The 21,100-nt window shown below is 35.7% G+C and overlaps 1 protein-coding gene across 2 annotated transcripts; it reads right to left on the bottom strand.

Annotated features, from left to right (window-relative positions):
• Window positions 1-425: 425 nt before the first annotated feature.
• Window positions 426-16,530, bottom strand: LOC132613599 (sodium/hydrogen exchanger 6-like). 2 transcript variants are annotated; one of them, XM_060327688.1, is made up of 22 exons: window positions 16,085-16,527; window positions 14,910-14,961; window positions 14,736-14,795; window positions 14,590-14,614; window positions 14,412-14,497; window positions 14,211-14,322; window positions 7,842-7,904; window positions 7,646-7,665; window positions 7,439-7,536; window positions 5,729-5,757; window positions 5,264-5,295; window positions 5,129-5,176; window positions 4,980-5,040; window positions 4,804-4,901; window positions 4,630-4,705; window positions 4,514-4,533; window positions 4,230-4,327; window positions 4,044-4,153; window positions 1,533-1,616; window positions 1,326-1,438; window positions 1,119-1,195; window positions 426-918 (listed from the first exon to the last, which is right to left on the bottom strand). In XM_060327688.1, exons 1-22 carry the CDS (start codon window positions 16,266-16,268, stop codon window positions 881-883), a joined length of 1,584 nt encoding a protein of 527 aa, XP_060183671.1. In that variant the 5' UTR covers window positions 16,269-16,527; the 3' UTR covers window positions 426-880. The 2 variants fall into 2 exon arrangements, with proteins under 2 accessions (XP_060183671.1, XP_060183672.1); XM_060327689.1 differs by lacking the exons at window positions 4,514-4,533; window positions 4,630-4,705 and having other exon boundaries at window positions 16,085-16,530.
• Between the last annotated feature and the right edge of the window lie 4,570 nt (window positions 16,531-21,100).

Raw genomic sequence — 21,100 nt, forward strand, 5'->3', positions numbered from 1 at the left:
CTCTCGTATGATTTAAATTCTCTTATTGGATACTGAATCTTATTAGGCTCTGTTCTTGTGTCTCATCTTGAATGATTACTTCCCGCTCGTGTGATCTAAAAATTTTGTCTTTGTTTAATATTATCTAACACTACTATAAAATAGTGGGATGGATCTATATTTTTGTCGTGCTTCATGTTTTATGCATGGTATCGTGTACAACTTCTCCTTGTAACTTTTATATGACATTTTTTTTTTATAAAATACAGAAAAATTAACCGAACCGTACAGATACCGAAGAAAAACCGAGATGATGGAATGATTTCGAAAAGTCCAATTTTGGTAATACAAAATAAATTAACCAAAAAATTAGTATGATATAAATTTTATAAAATAACTGCCCCGAACTGTACCGTTGATACCCTAATCCACATATATCGTGAAAATGAAGCTGATAAGTTTGGCCCAGTAGGCTTTGTATAGGCTGCATGAAGCAACATGCTACAAGCTTAATGGAATATCCAATTACTTTACACTAATTCGTAGAAGTTAAAGATCAACAAAAAATATCGCGATTTCAGCATATAGAAGCCACTCGGAGTTGTGTTTCCGTTACTAATCCTGGCTTGAACATTCATATACAAGGGATATCAGGTGATTTTCCTTTGCTAGGTATGCTAAATCCTAAACTTCCTATACTGAATAGCCACCTGTTATTCTTTGTACCCCTAAAGAATCTAAACTCTTCGTCATAATTGATGCGTAATTACAATCAACAAGCCACTCATTTGTCCGCTGAGTATACTTGAAGTTGATTTTATCTTTGCAGCAAAATGTGATTTGTACTAATCTTGTCATCTTGAAATTTGACTGTGATCTTTGAAAGTCAGTTGTGGCCGCCTTAACCGGCTCTTCTGGAGCTGTGCATTATTGGCTCATCTGTATACCAGAAAAAATTAAGTCATATTGCAAGAGCTTATCAAGTTAATGGTTGTATACATGATTAGACAAAATTCAAAAGACGATGATGAGCACAACAAGTAACAGAGATAAATGGTAACTAGCATGTTGACGCAAACAGTCTGATTCTCATATCAAGTTACAAAAACATTATAAAGTGTAAACGACATGCAGATTACCTTCATCATCATCTCCACCTTGAGAAGTAAAGAATGGAGTGAGGTAGTTTTTGTCCAATGCTGAGAATGAAGTAGTACTGGAGAAAACAATAAAATGCATTAAAAGACGGGAAATGATGAGAGAACCTGTCTCACAGAAGTGGGCAACGTTAAGGAGACCAAGATTGAAATCTCCCTTACATTGTGCAAAAAGCAAAAGAACATTACCTCTTGTGGAACTCCTTAAGTTTCATCCTGAACCTGTTCCCTGATGACGGTTCACCATCATAAGATTCATCACTATAAGAAGGAGCTATATATCCATTGTTCCCCTCAAAGGTCTGAAGTCAGAAAAGAGAAGGAGAATATTAGTGCACTGAACAAAACATTCTAACTTATTACAAAGTTGGAAAACAGTATGGCTAATGCACTTACTTCACCCAAGGAGCCAGACTGACTATCACCCACAACTTCCAAGGCTTCTAGCATGGTTCCTGTTGATCCTCCAATAATCAACACCTGAAAAGTTGCAGACGGAGTTTGATTAGATTATATCATATACTGTGGAAGAGATTATCCATCCAGTCTGGAGGAAGAATGGGCAGAAAGGAGTAATGATAATAAAAATGGAATATTCCAAAGCAACAAATTTAGTTTGTTGTAAATGCTACACTTACTATATATTTGAAGCAGCAATGTTTCAGTTACGTGCATGCTCAGAAAACCATCTATTGACAAACTTTACTCAGAAACATTATGATTGTAGAATGACACACGGGAATCGTCAAATCCCACTTTTTGCAATAAATTTTTTTGGGGTTTCACTAGCATCCAGGGAGAAAAGTTTATACGAAGGCCAGTAGTTTTTGGAAAATGTAAAGAGTGCATGGTTTCAGTTTCAGCGGAACAGAGACATTATTCCCCATCAGTTCGCGTCTTTTTTCTAATCAATTTTTTATTTTACGTGATAACGTTCTCTATATTTTTTCCACCATAGAGTTCTCTAATTAATTGTGTAATGTGATGGTCTTTAGAAGCCTTTCGGCATGTAATGTTAGACTTCTGATTACTTTTAGGCTTTTAGCGTATGTTAGATTTATCCAACACATACATTACGATTGAGGTCTATCGGAACAGCCTCTCTACCCCACAAAGGTAGGGGAAAGGTATGCGTACATCCTACCCTCCCAGACCCCACTGGTATGTTGTTGTTGTTTGTTATACATTACGAATGAGGGTCATAATAACTTTATAGATATTTATACATCCGCGAAAGATGAAAATTTTAGCTACACTCATAATTAGGTTGGGAGAAGTAAAGGCACCAAGAGGATATGAGGTTAGGATAACCTGTGGTCTAAATGGTCCCTAAAGAAAGTTTGAAAAAAATTACCTTGGAGAGGTTGGAGTAAAATTACTCGATGTTATATCAAGGAGTGGAAAGATGCCAAACGACTAGAGAAAAGCACTTGTCTAGATTAATAAGACTAACGAATCTATTCAAAATTGTATAAGATACAAATTTCGGAGTCTTACAATGAAACACTTTGAGAAGTAGTGATGGAGCGTTGACATGAAGGCATTAGAGGCTGACAAAGAACCAACTTAGGCTAGGCGGTAGATCTTGAGGCTATATATTTGCAAAATAGATTAATCACAGTTTGCAGGAAGAGGAGAAAGATCTCCACATGATATTAATGGCCTAGAGAAGTCCTTGTGGTGGATGTTGAAGAAGAAAAGAATTCCTATCAAATACATAAAGGTCACGAATGATATGTACGAAGTAGCAAACAAGCATAAGAATAGTTGGAAGAAAATACAGAACTGTTGCCTGTGCATTACACCAAGGATTTGCCTAGAGCTCGTACTTATTTACTCTTCTTATGGATGATTTAGCTCATAATATGCAAAATGAAGTTTCACAATGTATGCCATTTTGCAAGCAATAGCAATGTCGTATTAATTGACAGAACCAGCGAGCAACCAACAAAAAACTAGAACCAGAGACCATTGAGTAATATTCTGGAGAAGAAGGGGCGTTCGGTAACCGGGAATAACAAAATAGTCCTGGAATAAAGTTCAGTAAAATTTTATATTGGATTTAGTTGGCATTTCATTTCCGGTACAAGCAATACCGTTATTATTATGTAATGCAATATGGTATTATTTCAACTGGATCCAACATGGGCTAAGTTCTATGAGATTAGCATTACGAGGATGAAACACCTAAAACATCAAAACGACCTTGATTTCGTCTTTTTATCTTTTATTTACTTAAAAATAATAGTAAATATGTAAACTATTATATTTACCCTGTATAACTCGTTTTAATGCAGTGAACCAAACATCTGGTAAGAAAAAGCATAAACACTAAATAATCAAGTGGTTATTAATTCCTAGCAACCTTTTTGTTTTAATTGAGATTGAATCTTTGCGAACTTTGTCCATGAACCAAAAGACCCCTAAGGGTTTTAGATAGGTTGAAGACAAAAATTATGCATGCACTGCAAGTTTAGCCACCATAAGAAGTATGAAGTTGGAGTGAGACTACACGAAACTGAAAAGCCTAAATGCAAACAATTCAGATATGTGTTCTTAATCATTCATGAGAATAAAAAGGAACACGAAGATGTAACATGTAAAATGTTACCTTTTCAGAAGAAAAACGAACATGTAGAAAAATTAAGATGGCTAAATTGAAAAATTAAGAACAGCTGCTAATCTGACTTCAATGTTCACATCTATGTACTCATCCTATCAACAGTTTCTCACTCACAGTAGAGTCAACTTAGTTGGATCAGATTCTTTTTGCTGCTTGATCTCAGGATAGTACGTTCATACATTGTTTTTTTTAAAATAATGATGTTCTACACCGGAGGTAATTCCTTTTCATGCATATTAGGCCATCAATAAGAAGTAAATCAAAACTCAAGTTAGGTTGCATACCGTTAATACAACAATGGCAGTGGTAGCAGTGAATATTGTCTGACCATGTCCTTCAGGAAGATCATGGATTGACTGCAAAGCAAGGGCAAAAGCCATAGCGCCTCGAAGTCCTAGACATCCACATCAATAATGAGCTCCAATAAAATCGAAAAGCCAAAACATAGACTGAAAATCTTCACCACTTACCACTGTACCAGAGTGCTTTTTGATGTTTTGCTGGTATCTTCCGGTGTGGAGGTCGTACGAGATTCACCAAATATGCACAACCAAACACATTGGCAGCCCTTAATGAAAGAGAGGAAAAAGATAAGCAATTATGCCTTTTCAACCTTGAGGTCATTCCATCCATAATCTAATGCAAAATACAGGGAGAATATAGAGCAATATAGGCATTGGGACAATGAGCTACAGATAAAATCATGTAGCCAAGTGTAATCCCAGAGAACAAGAAAACAGAGTAACAAACATACCTCGCAATCACAATGAACAGCTGGAGTGAACAAGAAGTTAAAGGAAAAAAAGTTGATTCACATTAACATCAAGGAACAAGTTTCAATATATAAAGAAGACTACATGTTAAGGATACAATTGAGAAGAAGATAAATCCAACATGGGACCAGCTATGTTTTTCCATCGCGATATCAAATCCCATATATATAAATCTACACGTTCAACAAAAACAATCACTTACGGAAGTTATTTAACAAAAATGGGAAGTACAAATATTACAAATCCTCAAAAACTGGAATGCCCAACTTACACAAAAGTTTCAGCTAATGATGATATCAAATGAAAAAACGCGGACACAAATCGCTGTGAACTTTCTGATAGATTTGTGTATGTATAGCGCTTCATAACCTACAAGACAAAATCCAGAAGTACTAAGCACATATAGCAGGAAGAGAATGAAAAGAGGAAATGTAGATGAAAACTTACGACTCCAGTGAACAATATAGACACTATGCCAGAGAGACCAAGTCCTTCTGCTAGCATATATCTGGAAGATGATGGTTCACGACAAAAACACGTTAGGTACAAAGCCAAGATAGAATGTGGAAAAGTGAGAATCTGATGTAGTTACTTACGAGAAATACGGAAAGAGGACAAACAAACAGCTCTCCAAGTTCTGAAGACTGCCAACATAATTAGCAGAAACGCCATCAGTATTCATCACAGTCAGAAGCAGATCGAGCAGAAAAGCTATAAAATACTTGACTTACTTGTCAATATCCAAGCCAGCATATTTGAAAAGGTGTGTGAAGTCAAGGCACTACAACACTTTATGAGCTAGAAAGCATCAAATGCACACTTGTGTTTTTTTTTTTTAGCAGCTAACATCAAATGCACATTTCATAATTTGAAGAGTAAAGAAAGTGAACAACGAACAAAAAGAGCCAAACAGGTAAAGGCTGAAAGAATCAGAAGATAAATAACCTTCACTCTTGCTTGACTCAGTAGGATATAAAGGTAAAATATAACTAAATACATTAGAGCCTTTAAACTTACTAAATAACAATCATGGTGCCTTTAAAAGTTCATGATTATAGAGGCACCGTAATCTTTAGAGGACCTAGAAATTTTGGTTAGAAATCATTAAGGAGGTAACACTTCCTGGTTCAATTTTTCTGTGCATACAAACTGCAAGAAAGATGCACCGTTGGAAGGAAGTAAAACATGAAGGATATCAAAGCAGAAACAAATCCAACTCCAACACCTGTAGAATCAGAGCAGTAAGTTGTTAGTTGATATGTGAAAAAAAAAAAAAAATAAGTCAAACTATTAAGAAACCGCTGGTCTTATAGAACAAATGCATATGGATAGAGACTCCAGCGGTTTCATTTTTTTTTCCGTGGATAAATTTCTGGGCTCCGGCAGTTACAATTGAAATATATTCAGAATCGCTTCGGGGATTCAGTGTGATAATAAGGTGCTATCATGGAAGGGTAAATTCTACAGAGCGGTGGTTAGACCTACATTGTCGTAAGGGGCAGAGTGCTGACCAGTCAAGAACGTACATGTTCAGAAGATGAAGGTTGAGGAGATGAGGATGCTTAGATGATGTGCGGGCATACAAAAAGAGATTGATTAGGAACAAAGCTATACAGGGCAAGGTCGGATTGGCCTCCGTGGAAGATAAGATGAGGGAAGCAGGTGGTTCGGGCATGTGAAGAGGAGGTGCGTGGATGCACCAGTTAGGAGGTGTGAGAGGTTGGCTATAGTTGGTGACTCTAAGTTGCTCGGACTCGGGTGGAGGTATCCGATACGGTATGGATCCAAGTGTCGGATTCGGCAAAACCTAAATTTTAAGATTTAGGGGTGCGGATCCAGGTATGGATTCGCATGCGGGGATTCGGCTAAGAAAATTCACAATTATAAACATAAGCTGAAGTCTAAGTTTCTCTATGTTTGGCCTGAAACATGAAGCAACAAATATGAGACAAAAGGACTATAATATTGAGGGTATGCCATTTCCCATGTCTTAAATTTGTTCATCTTTCATTTTGAGAAATCAAAATCTCAAATTTCCCCCAAAATTTGTCCACGGACTCCAATCTGCAGTTGGTTGACCGTATCCAAGACGGGTGCGGTATTTCGCGCAACATAGGTTGGTGTTAGGAGAGGTAAAGGTAGGCCGAAAAGAACTAGGGGGAGGTGATTCGACAGAACATGGCACACCTCCAACTTACCGAGGATATTTCTCTAGATAGGAAGGTCTGGAGGTCGAGGATTAGGGTAGAAGGTTACTAGGTAGCCGAGTGTTGTAGCACTTTTATGTGGGACAGATAGGGCCGAAAAGAACTGGGGGGAGGTGATTCGATAGAACATGGCACACCTCCAACTTACCGAGGATATGACTCTAGATAGGAAGGTCTGGAGGTCGAGGATTAGGGTAGAAGGTTAGTAGGTGACCGAGTGTTGTAGCACTTTTATGTGGGAGAGATAGGGGCAAGTCCCCTTTTCTCCCTATTTAGTAATATTATCTAGCATTCGCATTGTATCTTTTTATTACTATTTGTTACTTCTTTTGCTTTGTTTATCTTGCTTTTGTTGTCGCTATTTTCCTTTATACCCTGCTTTGATTACACTTCTTTTAAGCCGAGGATCCATTGGAAACAGCCTGTCTACCATACAAAGGTAGGGGTAAGGTCTGCGTACATCCTACCCTCCCCAGACCCCACGTTGTGGGGTTACACTAGGTATGTTGTTGTTGTTTGCTTAAAAAGAGATCATCCCCTCAGGATTTTATAGAATATGACATAGTTTGAGTAGTTTTAAAAGTTTTTTCCCTTAAAATAACACCTGTTTTAAAAGTTTTTTCCCTTAAAATAACACCTGCTTGACCTTCACTGAATGAAGAAAGATGAAAAATAAACTAAACAGTCCAAAATACTAACCAGCTGACAGGGAGCCCATAAAAGTTTCAAAAAATCGGACGGTTATCATGAAATAATTCTGACCATCTGACATGTGGCTTCTGACCAATGACATTGTCCTACAAAACAACCCAGTGCTTGATTGTCAATCCAGCTGGATCTATTTATATGTGCAGATGCTCCTTGACTATCAATACCACTGCAACAGTTAAGCACACGTGTACTAACCTGTACAAGGAAATTGCCATCTTCCAAGTGTGCAGCATACAAAGAAAACCAAAGAAATAAATACACAAAATACAAATACATAACTTTTTTTGATAAAGAATACATATACACAACTTAAACTCCCATTATATGGGAAAACAAGTAATCACCATAGTGATATGTCAACCTTTCATATAAAAGAATAGGCAGGACTTACTGCATCATTTAAAACAGATTCCCCAAACACTAAAGCATATAGGTTCACGTCTGTGCCAAGCTCCTACAATCATGTCAAAGAAACAAACTCATTCCACGAAAGGACAGCAAATCTTAGCCAATGATGAAACAGTAGACCCAACTATATCAATTTTAAACTTTTGAAAAGCCACATAAGTTGGCAAAGGGAGAGATTAAAAAGATAATCAATTGGTAAAGGGAGAGAATAGTTACTTATATAAAAAGAGATATCAAATCCGCAAAGAGAGACAACAGTTGCTAACACTAAATGACAGTATGACACTAAAAGGATTTATTTATAACAAAAAATAAAGATACTCAACAGATCTGATATTCAACCTCCAATGACAGAGACAGTGACGATAGACCAGGACAAAACCAAATTTCTTCTCCCTCTTCTCCTTCTCCAAAGTCACACTCAAAGTCATGTCTTGTCAATATTGAGTTTTCTTCAGCAACTGTGATTCTCCTTGTCGATTTGTGTATCTCCCTCAACGAGGTATGATCTATTAGATTTTTCAGATTACATATGCCTAGTTTATACACTTGAGATGAGCTTAAATAAATGAGGATTCTTTCAGTTGATCCAACATGTTTTGCATTGGGGAATTTTTTTGTTATTGTTGTTGTATATATACCTAGTTTATGATAAATACATAACTTATATCTGTGCCGTAGCATCATCCAGAAAACCCAAAGAGCAGTCATGTGGAGGTACAAAACTCAAGTCTACTCTACTAACCAACATAATTTCTAAGCATTCTGTCAAACACACGATATTTTCTGTCAATGCTATCAGAAATACTACCTAAACCCACTGGATTGACTTCATACAAATAATTTCAACCAACAAATGGAAAGAAGCTGACAGAGAAGATTATAACAATGACACACAACTACTTCATTTTTAAGGTGGTGATGGAAACTCACCTGAATTTCAAGTAGCCTACCTTGCTAATCCTTATGGAACTCAAGAGCAGAACATGTATGGAAATGTTCTCATATATGAAATAGCTTATACTTTAAATTTCGCTATTTTGTATTTAGCTACTTAAATAAGTTGCTAGTGTTGCTTTCTCGTGGGGCTAAGACAGGTAGGTCACTGATGTTCAGTATTTGGTGGTAGTGAATGGACTGTGATACCCATGGTAAAATTTGGGGTGACTATTTTCTCTTCTTTAGGCACCGACTGATACATTGTCAGGTTGCCAGACAAATTTAAGGTATGTTTCTAAACCTATATGGTATATGCTGGGTAATGCCTAGAACAGTAACAGAATTACTGTAGTGTTGGAATGGCAGGAAGCTGAACAAAGAAGATAGGATGCTGTGCTTCACTATTTTTTTTGACATTGGTAACATTTATGCTGTGCTTCACTATTCCCAGCATGTACCTTTTGGGTACTCCAGCTAGAAGAAAAACAAGGATGTTTTGAAGACAATACAGAACATATTCATAAACTTACATATACAAGTGTTGGTATCTTTTGGCTTTTGGGTATAAAGTGCTTAATGTATATGATCTAGACTAGGAGCCTGTTTGGATGGGCTTAAAATAAGCAGCTTATAAGCTGGAAACAGCTTATAAGCCAAAAAAAAAATAAGTTGGGGTAGGCTAACTTATTTTTTTTGCTTATAAGCTGTTTTCAGCTTATAAGCTGCTTTAGATAAGCTAAACCAAATGGGCCCAATTATTTTTTGGGGCTTATTTTATGCACAAAATGGCTTTAAGCTGGCCAGCCAAACACTCAAAAAAGCTGAAAACAGCTTATAAGCAACTTATAAGCCAATCCAAACGGGCTCTAGATACTTTGCTAGAGTTCTTCAGTTCCCAGCATTTATAGATGGAATCTGAGTTTTGAATACTGTATCAACTTGGTCTCTTTTCCTTTCCAAAAAACCAACTTGGTTCTGCTTTTGTTTGAATAAAAGTATATCACTAATCAAAAACGAATAACAACAACAACCCAGTGAAATCCCACAATGTGGGGTCTAGGGAGGGTAGAGTGTACGTAGACCTTACTCCTACCAAGGTAGGACGGCTGTTTCCGAAAGTCCCTCGGCTCAATAGAAAGCATAAAAAGAGGTCAAATAAGGCCAAGAAATTCAAAGAGATATGAAAATGAAAATAACGAAAGCGACTAAGCCATGATGAAGCAGTTTGCAAGGGGGCAGTAGCTATCACAGATAAAATAAGATAATCAAAGTACAGGAAATAACATATAGTAGCAGAAATCAAAGCACAAGAAATTATAGCGCGATAATGCGACTACTAATATGAAAGGATAAACGAGACTATCTACTAGCCTTCTACCCTAATCTGGGTCCTCCATACCTTCCTATCTAAGGTCATGTCCTCGGTAAGCTGTAACTGCGCCATGTCATGTCTAATCACCTCTCCCCAATACTTCTTCGGCCTACCCCTACCTCTTCTGAAACCATCCATGGCCAACCTCTCACACCTCCGCACTGGGGCATCTGTGTCTCTCCTCTTCACATGCCCAAACCATCTCAGTCTCGCTTCCCGCATCTTGTCTTCCACCAAGGCCACTCCCACCTTGTCCCGGATAGCCTCATTCCTAAGACTCTATCATCCAACACGCAGTTCGTCGAAGCCACATTGCATAAACACATGAGAAGCGATAAATAGAGATAATCCCAATATTAAGCGATTTCTTTTAGCTTTTTGTGCCTCCCATCTTAAGGAATTATCATATTGTAACACACGTGTAATGACCAGTAGCGTACGGGTGAAAATATCAACAGAAGTGTTTGCTTGGGATGCAAGTCAGTAACTTGGGCAAAATCAGTTCTGGTAACCGCCCATTAGGTCATTATATATTCACTCTCTCCCTAGGGAACTTCTTTCCTTTCTTTGCTTTATCCAGCCTTAACATATTTCTTAATATTTTTTCCCAAAATTGATTATTTTTACAAAGCAAAGCAACCCGAAGGAATGTGCTGCATTAGTGCCATGTTTTACTTGCAAAATGATAAAACTTTATCCATCTTCGGTGCTTTAGACTTTCTCCATTTTTGTCATTCATTCAAGAAATAACAATAGAACCTGTTTTTTTATTATGGCGATGGTGTCCAGGCCAACTTGCATGCACCTCAACCATTCCACGGGATACCTGCTATCTCCCATCAGCAGAGGTACCAAATAACTCTATACAACACGGCTCAGGCAGAAGGGAAGAAATAACCTAGTGTGTTTGCCTCCATTCCACTGGAATTTGAACTTGATACCTCATAGCTTTCCTCCTACTTCATTGACCACACTAGGCCACACCCTTGGGTATAGAACTTGTCTTAATGTTAGGTAACCTAAAGTAACAAGAAGATGTAGAGCTCCCAATGTTAATCTTAAAGTCTGGACAATGCTAGTAGAACAGAACCATCCACAAAATTTGAAGAAAATAATGGACTATTTGTAAACAACCATCCTACCTTGGTAGGAGTAAGGTCTGCGTACACTCTACCCTCCCCAGACCCCACGATGTGGGATTTCACTGGGTTGTTGTTGTTGTTGTTGTTGTAAGAACCCTCCCATGCCTTTCCCATTATTCAATGCAAACCTCCAATGTCTTCAGCATTTGATCCACCCTTCCAACTTCCCAGTCATTTAAGACTCTTTTGAAAGCAAAGTTCCATCCTTGAAAAAACCATGTCTCCTCTATAGTAGCCTCAGGTGTAGTTGTTAAACAAAATAAATCAGAGAAAAGATCTTTGAGAGGACCATGCCATAACCAATTTTCACTACAAAATGATATTTTCCTTCCATTGCCTACTGTGAATCCAATGTTTAAAGCATATTCCTCCCAATGCTTCCTGATAGCTTTCCTGCAAGTCCCATATGAAAAATTGACCTTTCTTAGTGATACAGTTACCTTGTTGCCCATATTTTTGGATAATCACCTTCCTCCATAAGGCATTATCTTCCATATTAACTCTCCATAACATCAAACCCAGCTTGATAAATTGTATGAATGTCATAATAGTGAGTTGGGCAGCCATTTATATGAGGAGACGAGCTTATACATGGTTTGAGAAGATCGAGCTTCAATTAATATTTGCACGCGATACAGGTGCTGCCTAAGTTGCATTATTAAATATTTCAGCTTCATATATATTTTATATGCATATGTTTCTTTATTTATTTACAGTATCTTATAATTGAGCATGAGGATAATAGTTGCATTATGGGAGGCGACTGAAGGATACTGAGTGGATGTTTGCCTCAACCACTGAGCAATGGCGGATCCAGGATTTTACACAAGTGGGTTCATGGGTTCAATCAGTAAATAATGATGATCAATGGTGATCGCCAATAGTGCAAGTGGCGAAGAGCACAACAAAAATTTGACCTCTTCTATTTGTTTAAATATGTAACCTCAAAACAGGATTTTTTTAAACCCGACACCTTTTTTATTTAACAAAGTTGAGCAAAATTTAAAAAATTTACAAAGAACCTACTTACATTTACTTTAAAAAATATTCTATCTAATTTAAAAAATTTACTTCAACAAGAGTTTAAAATTTGTATATCCAAAATAGTTTAACAAATCATGTATAATTATCAATGTTGTTATTTACAAACAAAAGACACTACAAAGGGGCTTTAAACTACACAAAACTACTATAAATTAATTAATTAAATCAAAGTAAACTAACAAACTAGATAGAATGTAGTTGCATGTTTTAGCAAAAAACTATGAAAGAGAGTACCAAAATTCAATTAATAAAAAGTTAAATGTTTTTTGAAGTAAAATAGATTTTAGATATATTTTTTAAAATTTGAGTAAGAAAACAAAATATACAAGGTAAAATAGAAAGAGAAATAAATTTACTAGCTGGCATTTGACTAGCATATTAAAAATGGGCCCGTTTTTACCGTAACATTGTTAGCCAAATTGGCCTACTGGCCCTACTACATACATACTGAACTGAGCAAAACAGCAGCATGCAAAATGTTATAAAGCAGAATCGATCCCGGATATTCACCATGGCTTTGAACCCACTTGCCCACTGGACCAGAGCTTGACTTTGTATCATGTGGGTTCAAGTGATTTATATATAGAAATTTCACAATAATTTTCCTAACATAAACAACAAATTTTCGGACGAAGTGGGTTCAGTTGAGCCCACTTGACACTACGTGGGTCCGCCCCTGCCACTGAGTGGCACCATTCCAAAACCACACGTGCAAGAGTGGGTTATATTTTTGTCATTTGACTATGGCCAGCTTCGCAACCAGATAACTGTTAGTTCAAGGGCTTGATAGTAGTCCCAACCTCAAGTACATTACTGCCCTACTATGAGGTTGCATCATGAGGTAAGTCAGATTCTTGATAGAACTCTCTCCAGTTATAACCTCATAGTGACATATGCATTCGTGTAGTTCAAACAGGCAACAAGGGTGTGAGTTGAAGCTTCCAGTTAATCGTTCGGGCACAGTTCAGTTCAATTCAGCATCTGCGTTTGTTTACAGTTACAACTCTGTTCACGCATGCACATTTTCTTCGAAGACTTGTGTCAGGCTTTTAGGGACAGCCGATAAAGCTTACTCGTCCAGATGACTCCCCTCTTACATCTCATAAAGATACAGAGGCAGATATAGAATCAGATGTTTGAGCACCATCGTGATCAATGTAAGCCTCTCACTTCTTTAGTAGAGGTCTTAATAGTCTATCTTATTTTGCTTACAATTCTAAGTTGCGTCCCTTTTTCAGTTTATGCTTCGATCAGATGCTCCACGTCCTCTGTCGGTGGAAAAGTTGACTAGTATGTTGTGGTTTGTCCCTAGTGGACAGATTTATTATATGATAAGGCCCTCAGTCCAAGGTTTGAAACTTGGTACAGTTTGCCTTATAAATGTTATCTGATGGTACGGGACTGCCCAGAGTCCCTATCGTTTGTTATTGCTAAATCAGCCAGGGTTTGCTTGGGACAAATGATCACTAAGTGCCGATCACAACCCTCCTGTTTCAATTCATGACAGTTAGTACACTAATCTTTTTTCTTTAGTCTAAGATATCTCATACTCCTTAGCCATTCAGTCTTCTGTCTATTGTTCCTGGCATTCATATACGCAGAATTGAAGGGCTAACACGATCAATGACATTATCGTGCAAACAGTGAAGATGTCACCAAAAAAGTTGCTTTTTTGATGATGGAAATATACTTTTTATGGATTTTACTGTGTTAACATATGTTGTAAATTGTACCAAACCAAATAAACAATTAAAAAAATAAAAGAGACTAGTCATAACTCAAAAGTGACTAGTCTAATACAGGAAGCAAAGCAGTTGATTAAAACAACGAAGAACAGCAATAAAGAAAGACTAACCTGAAAAATAGACAGAACAGTGACAGGATCACTTGCCGATATAAGAGCTCCAAACATCAGACACTCTACAAATGGAAGTCTGTACATGAGATACGTAACTCCACCAAGGTAACTGCAAAAAATTACATTCACAATAAATCAATTTTATGAAGAGTGAAAACTGATAGTACTAAGAAAATCATAGACACAAGCAATACTCACACCAGAATGCCAGTAACAAAAGAAGCAATGAAAGTTCCCAAAATAGCAAAAGTGATAATTGCTCCAAAGTTTGAAAAGAACGGTTTCTGCTTACAGCATCAGTAAAGCCATACTGTTAGCAATGCTAAAAACAAAAGCAGGTTGTGTATCGAGTAAGTACCAAGAGAAGAAAACTTACAGGTGATAGACTAAATCCTGACTGAGTAAGCAAAGAAGGTCAAGGAAAAGAACTTGTGCTAATAAATTCCTAAAGAAGCTGAATATTTAACTACAGAACATGGAACAAAAATAATTTTCTGCAGCAAAGAATCTAAATGTGGATATAATATGATCGGTGGCAATAGGAAGAGGAAGAAAAACTCTTCATGGAAGTTAAACCACGCCCTGCCAAGTAAGAAGCAAAAAAAGAAAAACAGAGTCAAAAGTCCAGGAACACAAATCCATAAAACTAAATAAAATCTTCAAGAACTAAATGGTGATGAAAATTCAAAAAACTACCTAATGCTTGTTTCTGTATCTGAAACATTAGCCAATCCACCTACAATCAAACCTGTCGCAAAGAGAATCCAAGCAACATAAGTTTCAGTATGTTCCAAGCTAAAGGGCACCTCAGTTGGTCAAGTCAAATGGAAAATGCTCAACAAGCTTGGTAAAAAAGTACTCAAATTGCATTTTACCTTCGCATTAGATTAGTGAACTGTTACCAACATCAACATAAAAAAATGTCACAATCTAAAACTAGTTGGGTTTTAGCTAGGTGAACATTCTATTCATTCTAATACTCAATTTAAGGTTTGTCCAAAGCTCGAGACCACACTAAACAAACAACAATCCAAACGAATTAACCAGACTCCTTGGTGTATAAACGCACCAACAACGACTAAACTCCCAACTAGTTGATAACAACTGTATGGATATTTTGCTTCCACTAAGTTCTAAAACGATTACCCACAACAACAAAGGCAAATTCATGCAACAACGTTCCCAGCAAATTCCAGCTTAAGGGTACCTCAATTTGAAAATGCCATGGCAAACGATGGAAAAACTTGCTCATACTGCCATTTTCAGAATCATATTACATAGACCCAGAACATAAGAAGGGAAAATTGAGTGGTATAAATTGGACAATATCCAGAAGCAAACGGAACCGTGCTACTCATATTTGGTATTTTCAGACTCGAGTCATATTTGGTGTTTTCAGACTCGTGTATTACTATCTGTTGCTTCACTTGTTGTGTATCTTGATATTTTGTTGTCTTATTTGTATTGCAATCCTGCATTGCTTACATTTCTTTTGAGCGGAGGGTCTATCGGAAACAATCTCTCTACCCTCTCCAGACTCCTCCACTTGTGGGATTACACTGCCTATGTTGTTTGTTTCTTTGTTTAACAGAAAATGGGCAAAATTGAAATGCCAAAAAAGACTGAAAATTGAACTAAAAGAACATTACTAGGGGAAAATCCTACTGATATTTGCATTTCAAAAACTCTTATACTGACCCAGAACAGAAAAGGGGCAAAATAGAAATGGGAAAAAAGAGTGAAAATTGAACAAAACCTCACCTTACTATGGAAAAGCCTTGGCATTTTAAGACTCGCATTATATAAAGCAAAGCCAGAAGAGAAACTTCAAATTAAAAGAATAACCAAAAGAGAGTGAGTTGGTAGGATACCAATTAAAAGAGAGGCACTGGCTTCAGGAATATAATAAAAACGATGTCGTCTAAGAACATGTCCCAGAACAAAGGAAAGCACAAGCATCATGATCTGTAGAAGTATCCCTACTCCAGCAGCCTGCTGCTCTTTCCCTGGACTCGCATTTGCCCCCGCTGGAGATATCTGTAGATGATCCTCCATACCCCAATTCTAGACTCACTATACTTTATGCCAATTGCAAAGCCAAGAAAACTGAAGAAATAAACAACCCACTTTGATCAACAATCCTTTTGGTGATGTTAAACGTCAAAACCTAGGATATTAGTATTATTCCGCTCACGCTAACCCCGAGGCGTTTACTCTTCTTGCTTCTTTGAAAAGGCTTTTTTATGTGAGACAGATGTATCTGCAAAAGAGTGCTTCTTTATGTTATTAGTATATAACTTAAGCTACCAACCATATGAGAATGGTCAAACCAGCGGAAAAAGAAGACCCAAATTATTTTCATTTTGACACCTATAGTACCTAATTAATAATTAAACATTTCATTTATACTCGAAACTAAAAATCCTGCCTATAAAATACTTGATCTATAATTAAAATGCACCAATTGAACATGTTTTTTGACGGTCACCTAAAAACTCCAAGCACGTGAGATTCATTCATTCTCCTAATTAATCAATAATAATATTATCCGTTTTGGGCAAAATTCGCACGAGATTTCTTAAAAGACCTCACACCATTAAGAGTACTATATCTTATAAATAGCTCATTCTTCTATTCAGCTATCAATGTGGGACTTTGTTTATACGCCCAACAATCTCCCTCTCGAACTAATTTCCATGTGGCTCATTACCACAATCCACGAGTTAATTTTCGAGACTCACTGTGTGTCACCCGCATTGTTAGAGTATTATGACAATTGAAACCTTCAACTAGTTTTTTCTTGTCTGCACGTCTCCAAGCTCGTAATGACAACCAAACTGAGCCCGCCCTATTTCTCTGTCATCGCAATACTCTTTCCGCCGAATTTGGGCTCTGATACCTGTTATTGGGCTAAATCAACCCTAAGATTCCGTTTGTGTCAAGCCAGCACAATTTTTCCCAAAAAGCCTCACACCACTAAAAGTATTCAACACTTTATAAGTAGCTACTTTTCCTTTCAGCTACCAATGTGGGGACTTTGTTCACAGACTCAACATTACTTTGTTTAAATATATTTCAACTTTTGAAATTATATAATTTTAGAATTTTCATTTCACTCTTAATAGATTGATGGACCCACTTGATATAAAGGTTCATTATTTTATAAAATGAGATAAAATGAAAATATATGTGAAACTCTCACCACTACTCATTTAAAATGGTGAATTTGATGCATATATTTGACTTACATGTTAAAGGTTTTCTTTAATTTATTAAATTGTGTGCTTAATTATATAATTTCACTTCAATAATACAAATAGAGTAGTAAAATTTCTCGCAAAAGATAAAACTATCTTGTGACAACCTAGTTCAACTATAAGCCACAAAAAAAAAAAAAAAAAAAATTGCGCCTCAATCCTAAATAAGTAGGGACTGGCTATATAAATCTTCACATCTTCATTTCAGCTCATTTCATATCATCATACTAAATAAAATAAAAATAAAAAATTAACTTTTAATAATAATAATAAAGTTTTCTGACAAGTCTAAAATTTGTCCTCAACTAGTAGGTATCACCTATATGGATCTTTTTCTTCCATTGTGCACTATCCCTAACTAATTTTACATTGATATCAAGGATAGGTCTTTCGAGAAAACTTCCTTTCATGTGATTTTAGGTCTACCCTGTCCCCTCTTAACACTTTCACTTACCATAGTTTAGCACCTACAAACCAATGAATTCGTTAGCCAATATAAAACATGTTCTGACCATCTCAAGCGACCTTCTAATATTTTATCCTCAATACGTACTATTTGCACTACACAACAAATGTAGACATTTTAAATCTTATCTAACCTGACATGACCAAACATTCATTTTAGCTTCTGCATCACTACAACACTCATCTTATGGATATGTTGAACATAGCAGCCCAATATTCATTACCATATATATTCATTACCATATAACTACAAACGATATGAATATTTATAAATATTCTTATCATTTTATAAGAAAGAATGATTAGTACTGTACAATTTTTTGTATATGATACTATTTTAAAACCAAACAAAACAGAAGTATAAGTTTTCTTGCTTTTCTTGGTAAGTAGGAAAGAGCAAAATGAAGGAAGAGAAATCTCTCCCTTGCTGGCAAGTAAAGTAGAAACTAGAAAGAGTTTTTGAGCCTGTTTGGATGGGCTTAAAAAAAGCAGCTTATAAGCTGAAAATAATTTATAAGCTGCTTTTTTTAGGGAAAAAGGACACTGTGTGTATACTCAGTCAAACTCATCCCACATTTAACCACTGTTTGGGCTCAAAAAAGCTAAACACAGCTTATAAGCTAAGCCAAACGGGCTCTTTAGCATAAAAAAAGATATAAATCTATTGTAGCGCCTCTCTTTTTCCTCCTCGTAGTTTTTCCTCTCTTGCCTTCCTTTCCTGGATAAACACGCTATTAAAGTTTAAAAAAAATAATCAAAAGCATCTCTTATATAATCAACACGAATCGGATCAAGAATTGAGTCGGATTTAAAATAGATTGGGTCCTAAATAAATCTAAATGGTATTTTTATTTTTTTAAATATGTTTTTCCTAAAATTCTACAGCTGTCATGTCATTAAATAGGTACCAAAAATAAACTCAAATTCCGATTTTTTTTAATCTTTTTTATACTGTTTCAGATTACCCTTCATGATCGTGACAAGGGTTCCCACGACAACGAAGAGCAGTCTAGCGAGGCCTCCTCTGGGAACATGGCACGAGTGCCCGCAACCATGATGCTCGGGAACCCACGCTTGAGCAATTTGACCCAGTGTCTCGCAATCATGAACCATTGCAACTGCACCAGAAAAAAAGGGGGAACTTTCATCAATACAAGATATGTAAGAGTTAATTATATAATATATAACTTTAATTATATAATATATAACTAATTTAGATATTACAAATTTTGCAACTTAAAGCTAAAAACAAGGAGATTATTGTTATGAATCAAAAACTAAAAATAAGGAGATACCTTATATTAGTGATAACATAATAAAATGCATATAAAAACATAATAATTGCTTATCTAAAAAAGCTCCAGCACAATCTACTAGCAAGCTAATTCGTGAATTTTAACCAAAACTAAAATAAAATTGTTGGCACGTATAGTAATATATTCATATATTAGGTATATTGTAATATTATATACTATATACACAAAAGGTATCATTATATTACATACTATATATAATATACAAACTTAAATATACTAATTTCTACTATTATATCCACAAATATTTTGTTATCATCTTTTCAGTTAAATTTGTCAATTTGAATATACCATATATTTTTTAGGTATATTTTCATGTACTTTTCTTAATATTAATATATTAAAATAATATCTTTTAATCACAAAAAATAATTGCATCAGTCATCATGTGAAAATAAAAAAAGAAGAATAAAGAGGAGGAAATATGGGATTTGAAGTTGATTTTGTTTTGTTTATTTGGAAAATTACATTCTGTCATGCCCTTTTCATAATTTTTTTTGGGGGCGGGGGGGGGGGGGGGGTTTGGTTGGGCTGTGGGGGGAGGGGGGAGAGGGGGTGGAGAAGTAAAAAGTGGATTCATTAATGGTAGTAACTCCTACAATTAAGTATTATTGATATTTTAGGAATGTAAAAAATTGTATTTTTGTAATTAAAAAGTTAAAATTTTAAATAAGTTGTATTTATGTAAATTTTAGAAAGTAGTTATAATATTTTTAGTTACCATTTCAAAAAGTTATATTTGTGTGACTTTTCCGAAAAAAAATCTATACAAAATGTGATTTTCTAGCTCAAAATTCATTGGAACTCCTCGGGGGCAACAAGTCCCAACTCCCAAAGCACGATATGAGCTTACGGAAAGTCTCAAGTTGAGGAACGAAATTCGAATACTCAAAATGAGGGATTGAAATGTTAAATATTTAATGTCCAATTAAGTGTATTAACTATTTAGCAAGTATTCTATTAAGTGAAATGGTTTCTTCTACGTTCCTTCACTTATGAATTGTCAACAATTGACCAGATAATACTTACCGTTTGATAGTGAGGTTTCTTTTTGGTATTTTTCACTCCACGGTTCAGGGTTAAAAAGGTCATAATATAACATCTTTAAATATGGATCGTATATGGTAATGATATGGTTCAATTGCATGCTCACAACCAGTATTTATATAAAATCATCCCAATAATTTATTGTGGTCAAGTGATTTGGTAAGGTGAAAATATATATTAGAAGTTAACTATAATTAAGTTAACAAAAGATTATTTACAAAAACATGTCACGCATCTATTAATTTTTAGTCGGTTCAGTAAAGATAATTACTCGCACAGAATGTTTACACTAATCAATATTAGATGCATGATACATGTTTGCATATAACCTTCTCTCTTTAAATCTGGCGGATACATATTCTCACTTTATTAAATAATTTAACTATGATAAATTGATATAGTTTTACATTCGAGAAAGGATCAGAAGTGCAATTTTCACTTAATTGAGGTAAACTATCTCTTTAGCGAGGTATCACGAGTGTTAAACAAAAAAAAAAAAAAAAAAAAAAAAAGGGACAATTAAGGAACTAAAAGATTAGTTTTGAAGTTAGATAAGAATATTTCGTAGTTGGTTTACTAGTTCAACTAACTCCGTAGTTAATAAAAAGAATGATGGTAGTACAACGATATGTTTAATTTTTAAATATTGTGTTCTTTAAGGTGTGTTAAAAGCTAGAGTAATGCATAACTCGGCAGCTCGAGACAACGGACAAGTCCTATTTGGTGACAACTTGCAATGCTAAAAACATAATCCTCTCCTTCCAATTTCCAATTTAGTTCTGAAGCAGACGCTTAGGATTTGTTT

Source organism: Lycium barbarum, chromosome 10, assembly GCF_019175385.1.
Source record: "Lycium barbarum isolate Lr01 chromosome 10, ASM1917538v2, whole genome shotgun sequence".
Taxonomy (NCBI): domain Eukaryota; kingdom Viridiplantae; phylum Streptophyta; class Magnoliopsida; order Solanales; family Solanaceae; genus Lycium; species Lycium barbarum.